The following is a 7,061-nucleotide window of genomic DNA, read 5'->3' on the forward strand; positions in this document are numbered from 1 at the left end:
TGGAAATCCACAAAATCAATTAATGAAACACACAGGATGTACAATTCTAAGTATGAACTCAACTCTTTTTTTTTTTTTGAGACAGTCTCACTATGTAGTCCTCACTGTCCTAGAACTCACAGAAATCCATCTGCCTCTACCTCTGGTGTGTGGGGATTCAAGGTGTGCAGCACCATGCCCAGCAAACTTCAACCCTCAGTGCAAAATGCCTTCTACTTTTCTACAGAAACTCTAAATCCATTCTGCGTGTGTGCCAAGACTCAAATGTCGTCTTGGTACAACGCTTTGCACTTCGGGAGTCTGTGTTAGAGGGAGTTCATACTCGTCCACTTCTTTGAACCATATGTGAGAGAAAACACTGAAGAGGGTTCTCAGTATTGCATGGAGGGATGTGATTCATAGGAAGCTGGGACTGAACACCTGGCCCGCAGTCTGGGGAGTCGTGCCCTTTCCTTCAAACCACATCTTTTAACCACACACACACACACACACACACCCCCTCCACTGTATCTCTATTGGCTCTTTTCCCTGACTGCAGTTATATCTAAAATTTTGCTTATTTTCACAAGTTTCCCACTATGTGGGCAATTCGGGGCTCCTAACCGGAATGCAATACTGGCTGCTGCTGCCTGAGAGCCTCACCCAGCCGGCCCCTTCAGACAACTCTGTGGACTGAAGTCTCCACTTCTGTACCCATCTGCCTGCTTGTCTCGAGAGTCACTGCTGGTGCAAAGTGTCACACCCATGAAGGACTACTAACGAAGTCACCGTGTGCCAGAGCACAGTAGCAGGTGTCTGAGCAGGCCAATCCCACCATCTCTGCTCTAGAGTTCAAGCCTTCAGTGGCCCCCTGCTAGTTCCCGAATTTATCACCTTTACGCCCTTGTTCGTGCTGTTTTCTTTGCTCCCGATGCTCTACCATTCATTTCTGTCCATCTAAATGAAATTGCCCCGTGTGGTGATGCAGATTGTTCACTGCATGAAAGCAACTGGATGGGAGGGGTCGCTCCGCGCGGGTGTGTCCTTTCCCCAAATCATACCAAGGCACCATGTAGGTTATCTGAGCACAGCTTCCTACACCACTGTCTGGACTGCTGGAGAATACACCTGGGCAACCCAGGGCCTCCTTTTGGATTGTATGGAACGTGCTATGTGTTGAAAAGTCCCGAGTCCTCCTCTAGCTGATAAAGGGGGAGATAGGATACAGGAGTGGGACTGGACATCCTGGTAGCTACTGATTATAGGAAGGAGGCACACGGGGTGCAGGTGACCCCGGGCAGGGAGGACACACCTCGTGCACCAGTGGTGGACAGCTCCTTTGGAGGCTCACCTCCCAAGGTCAGTTCTAAACGCACCAGTCCTCCCTTCCCCCCTCCATCGCTCGGTCCAGGTACCTCCTGGGGCAGCAGGGGCAGCCCGTGCCCCGCTTGCGTGGCCGTCGGAGTGGCCGGCTCCAGGAAGTCGTCCTCGGCTTCGGAGCTGGACATGGCACCGTCCGAGTGACGGCTGTCTGGCTCCCGCCCGGTGACTACCACCATCCCTCTGGCTCTGGGCGGTGGGCGCGGCTTCGGGTAGGCGGGTGGGCGGAGGCCTGGAGAACTAAAGCCAAGCAGCGCCTGACATGACGAGACGGGACGCCGGCGGGCGCCCGACGCCGAGGGCCAGTGCGCAGCAGCAGGCAGGACGTCGTGCGCTGCACTCCAACCGTCAAACGACCACCGCGCCTACAGTTAGTCGTTGGTCTGACCTGGCCGCCTCCTGCTATTGGCCGAGCCTCCGCTAGCTCCGCCTTGATTGTCGGGAGGTTCGTCCAATCACAGAGCAAACAGCTCGACCTGAAGCCGAAGTGCCGCTGGCCTGCTCAGCTCTGATTGGCTGGCTGACGGACGGGAGCGCGCGACGCCGGCTTGCTCGAGGGTTTGGCCAAGGGGAGGCGATCTCCAGGCGCCGACCTCGATCGGCCACCAGGGCGTGGACCCTAGGCCGCAAATCGGAACCAGGCGCTTCTTGTTATTGACCGAGACTTCACTGGCTCCTGCTGTGATTGGCAGGGGACTGGTCCAATCAGAGAGAAAATACGCTTGGCCTCGAGGCGGGGTCGCGGGTTAGGCTTGTTTCACTCTGATTGGCTCGCTGACTAACGGGAGCGCTGCCTCCCCTGGTCCAGGCCGCTACCTAGCGACCGCGGCGCAGGTAGCAGCTCTGCTCCGACCTGGCCGCCTCCCGCTGTGGGCGGAGTGTGATTAGCCCCGCCCTGACCGATAAAAGTCTGGTCCGACCTTAGAGAAAACACGTTCGAGCCCGGAGCTAGAGTGACAGCTGACAGCCGGCTTGCCGATCGCCCCGCTCTTTTTGGCCATCTAACTAACGGGCACGAAGCTCGCTCATAGGGGCAGCGCCTTGGTCCGGCTGGCATTGGCTCTCTGACTAGCGGGCGCGAAGCTCCAAGCTACCTTGTCTTCACCGGCCGCAAGCACCCAGTACTAGCTGGTTTGTCTCCATAGTAAAGAGAGGCCTGGGCAGGCTGTCTCTGAGGATGCGCTGAGCAGGGCTGAGGGCACCGGCGGTGTAGAAGATGGAAGTAGAGCCCTGCAACAATGTGGTTGGCCCTTCTTGAACCGCAAGGGCATGGCTTCTGTGCTAGGCTTTTTCCGTGGACTCACACAGAAATCTGAAGAAGAAGAAGAAGAAAAAAAAAACAGTCTTAGTGGCATACACTCGACTTGGGAGGCTTAGAAGGATTTCTGAGAATTCAACTCGTCTCTAATAATAATAACAACAACAACAATAGAGTTGGGCATAGTGTCTCACACTGTAATCCCAGTACTTGGGAGAGGCTTGGGAGTCAAGGCCAGCCTCGGCTATGTAGCATGTTCGAGTCCACCTTGGACTGCATGATGAAAAAAGATACTTAAAAGGAAAAAAATAAAATAAAAATCATGGAGAAAAAAAAGAGAGAGAAAGAAAAACCAAAATAGGTTTTTGAGATCAATGAATGATAGCTTCTCCTGACAGGTTGGCAAAGAAGCCCTATAGGTAGACAAGATGGCAAACAGATCAGGTGCTTCACCAAGAGCAAAAGCCAGCAGTTCAACACCACCCCTACCGTCCTACCCCCACTCCTGACAGCAGGGTTCCCCTTCTCTCTTAGACCTGCCCAGACATAACTCAGCTTTCATAACGGTATGGGTTATCAGCTCCCTCCTGTGTGTTTAATAGGGATGGAGATCCACCCTATACCACGAAAAGACTCAAGCCCACCTTTAGGCTGGATTTCCGAATTCCTTCTCCACTGGCAGGGAGTGTGTGTCTTTTGCTGTGTGTATGACTTCAGTAAAACTTGGCTGACTGCTGAGTCCTTGCCGTCCCTGCTGTGTCATTCTCTATACCTGCAGCTCTAGATGACCTCACCATGATGGCATCGTGACCTCTGCACCAGGACACAGTTGGAAACAAGCTCTTCCAGAAGGATCGTCCCAGCTAGCCAGATGACCTATTGATGCAACACTCCTCAGTCACTCAGGGACTGTGTGACCTGTTGGGGAGGCTCCTTCAGAAAAAAACAAAACAACCCTGTACCTTTCAGCAGCCCTTTCAGCAGCTCCGACAGGCTTTGTCACCCGTTTCAGTAAACCACTTAAAGAGAAAACCAGAGAGTTAATCCACGCAGCCACACTGGGAAGAGAAAATGCTAAAGGACTCCTGTTACCTCCAAGTTCATCTGATAATTGACGTGAACTTGGGATTTAAGTAGATGATGGATTGGGGCAGAGGAGACAAGATATGCAAATAAAGCAGCCCCAGTCAAGTGGGTTGTCTTGGTTCGGATTCTGCGAGGTGTCTTTTCTCCAGCCCAGACTTCAGATTTTAAACTACTTTCTCACCGAGTTCCTCATATACTCTCATACCATTGACAGAAATGGAAAATGAAGCCAGGGCCTAGGGGCATAGACCTGTAGCGCCAGCACCTGGGAGATGGACACAGATGGTCATCCTCAGAGATATAATGAGTTAGAGGCTAGCCTGAGTTCCCTGAAGTTCTGTCAGGGGAGCACAAACTAGCAAAAGCCGCCAACTCAAACAATTTCCTCTCTTCCTTATGACAGAGTGCTTCCATTGCAACAGAAATTGCAACCAGATTTTGGTTTAGGCAACAGAAAGAATTTTCTCATACATAATAAGACATCTGAGCAGGCCCAGGTTGGTTCGCTGGATCGATTTTCCTCATTTATCCACTCTGCCAGAGGGCCTCTCCCCTCTTAGGAGTCTGCGCGAGAAAGTCATGTGGCTAAGGAGCATGGAGAAGACATTCTGAAAGGCTGATGAGGATCCGAGTGGGGGTGGCAGTCCCCTGCAACCGCTGCCCTTGAGAGGCTGAGGCAGGAAGAGTTTGAGGCCAGATCGGGATACATAGTGAGACCTAAAAAACAAACCGTTGACTCTGTAGTTTAGTTGGTAGAGTTCCTACAAGGAACTAAACCCTGTGTTCCACCCCCAGTAATATATTACCTGGATACTGAGACAATAATCAAAATAAAACTCGGACTGATGAGGTGGTTCATCAAGTCAAGGTACGTGCCACCACCCTGTGTGTGAACACTGAAGCCCATGCGGTGGGAGAGAATCAACTCCTGGAAACTGTCCTCCAACCTCCGCACCCACACCACGGCATCCACGTGAGCATGTGCGCACAAACACACAAAGAAATACAAAAATAAGACCTATAACTCCCAGCACCATGGAGGTAGAAACAGGATCAGAAATTGAAGGTTATTCTGACTAGAGAGCGGGTTTGCAGCCAGGTTGAGCTGTGTGAGACCCTGTCTCAAAAATGAAAGTGGACTGGGTAGTGGTGGCGCACACCTTTAATCCCAGTTCTTGGGAGGCAGAGGCAAGCGGACCTTTGTAAATTCGAGGCCAGCCTGGTCTACAGAGTGAATTCCAGGACAGTCAAGGCTACACAGAGAAACCCTGTCTCAAAAGAATAAAAACAACAACAAAATCTAACAACAAAAAAAGTAGGAGTGGGGGAGAGAAAGAAGAAAGGAAAGAAAACACAGAGCCCCAAAATGTCAGGCGGGACAATGCCTACGTAATCATTTTTATGTGCTGGAGCTTTCTTCTATTTTCTGCCAAGACTTTCCCTTAGGAATGTACTTTCCCTCTTGGTTTTGTTTACACAGTTTGGGAAATCCAAGGTCAGTAGCCTGGAGTGAGGGCTGTTGGGAAAGTAGGAAGGCCTAAAGGAGACTTCTGGGATGGACAGTTTGCTTGCTGACCCTCCACACCACTCCCAGCAGCTCCCAGAGGCTGTGCAGAAGGGTCAGGGAGTGCTGAGGATGGGCTGGGTGGGTCTCCTCTCAGAGAACAGAGGCTGTTAGGCCCTGGAACTCCCCCAAGAATTGGATAAACAAGTCATTTGACATCAAGCCCTGAAATTAGGCACTCAGTGCTATTGTTTTGCCAACTCTCCACAAAGAAAAAAATTTTAATAATTTATTTTTACTTTACATACATTGGTGTTTTGCCTGCATGTATGTCTGTGTGAGGGTGTCAGATCCCCTGGAATGGGAATTGCAGACAGTTGTGAGTTGTCATGTGTGTGGAGAACTGAACCCGGTTCCTTTGGAAGAGCAGCCAGTGCTCTTAAATGTTGAGCTGTCTCTCCAGTCTTTATTTTGAGACAGGGCCTCACATATCCCAAGACTGGCCTAGAACTCCTTTAGCAGCCCAGGATGACTTTGAACTTCTAATCCTCCTGCCTCCGCCACAGGCATATACCATCACACTTGATTTACTAGCTCTTAAATTCTGGTGTTTATTTGGAACTGAATTCAGCTGAACTCTTTAGGTTGGCTAGAAACTTTCAGGCACTGGGAAATACTAGTCCCAATGAGATATAGGATTAAAATAGCAAGAGTGTATGTTGGCCAGGCTTTCCTGCCCAGAGCCACAGAGCCAAGGTTTCTAGGTTTGGCAAGCCTTTTGGTATCTGTCATTGTAGCAGGAGAACAGCCACAGACAAGACCAAAATGAGTGAGTGTGTGGCCAGACTTGGCTCCCTGGTCATCTTTTACCACCGCTGTAAAAGGAAACCATAAATCTTAGTCTCGCTGTGTTCTCTCTAAGCCAGCTCCATCTGCCTTACGGACAGGAGACTGTTTCACCCTTAAGTCACCTTTCAATGATCTAGTTGTGAAGATGGAAAAAGAGCCATGTCTTGACAGCATCAATATTGGTAATCTTAGCTCAAAGGGGCAGGTTAAGTAATAAGTCATTAGAAAATAAATGTGTTGCCGGTGGTGGTGATGGCGCACACCATCCACATTTGGGAGGCAGAGGCAGGCGGGTCTCTGTGAGTTCGAGGCCAACCTAATCTACAGCGTGAGTTCCAGGAAGGCTCCAGAGCCACAGAGAAAAACAAAAAAAGCAAAAACCAAAAACACCACCCCCACCCAGAAAAAAATAGAGGCTCATCTCAGTGGACTCTTTTTGTAGACAAAACTTTCTCCTTTTTGTTAATTTTTAAAAATTTTAAAGATTTGTTTTTCTAAATGTCTAGCCCGTATGTGTGTTATGTATATGCACCGAATGTCTGCCTAGCGCCCGCCTGAAAAGTTGAGAAGAGGGCGCCGGATCCCGGAACTGGAGCTACAGACAGTTGTGAGACAGCGGGTACGTGCAGAAGACACCGGGGTCCTCTGCAGGAGCAGCAGGTATTCCCGACCACTGAGCCGCAGCTCCAGCCCCGCTTCCTCTTTTTAAAAACAATCCCTTTCATCTCTTTATTTGAGGACAACATGCAGGATTCAGTTCCGTCGCTCACCACGTGAGATCCTGGGATAGAACTCAAGTGGCCAGGCTGGACAGCAGATGCCTCTACTCATCAGCCGGCTCACTGGGCGCAAAGTAGACACAGCTTCCGACACATTCTGATTGTCTATTTCTGAAAATCCCACAGTCATTCCATGTTTAGCCAACAGAGGGCACTTTAGGCTTTTCCACCAAAGCCCACAATGAGGTCATTTCTACACTATGTAACCACAAAACAGAGGCTTTGC

The 7,061-nt window shown here is 50.4% G+C and overlaps 1 protein-coding gene across 1 annotated transcript in view; it reads right to left on the reverse strand.

Moving 5' to 3' along the window:
• Positions 1 to 1,789, reverse strand: part of Kctd7 (potassium channel tetramerization domain containing 7) — a 15,147-nt gene extending 13,358 nt beyond the window's left edge. Inside the window, exon 1 of the mRNA XM_005344680.2 lies at positions 1,395 to 1,789. Coding sequence (XP_005344737.1) covers positions 1,395 to 1,538 — 144 coding nt within the window. The 5' untranslated portion in view covers positions 1,539 to 1,789. The remainder of the gene's footprint in view (positions 1 to 1,394) is intronic.
• Between the last annotated feature and the right edge of the window lie 5,272 nt (positions 1,790 to 7,061).

Source organism: Microtus ochrogaster, chromosome 2 (genome assembly GCF_000317375.1).
Source record: "Microtus ochrogaster isolate Prairie Vole_2 chromosome 2, MicOch1.0, whole genome shotgun sequence".
In the NCBI taxonomy this organism is placed as follows: Eukaryota; Metazoa; Chordata; class Mammalia; order Rodentia; family Cricetidae; genus Microtus; species Microtus ochrogaster.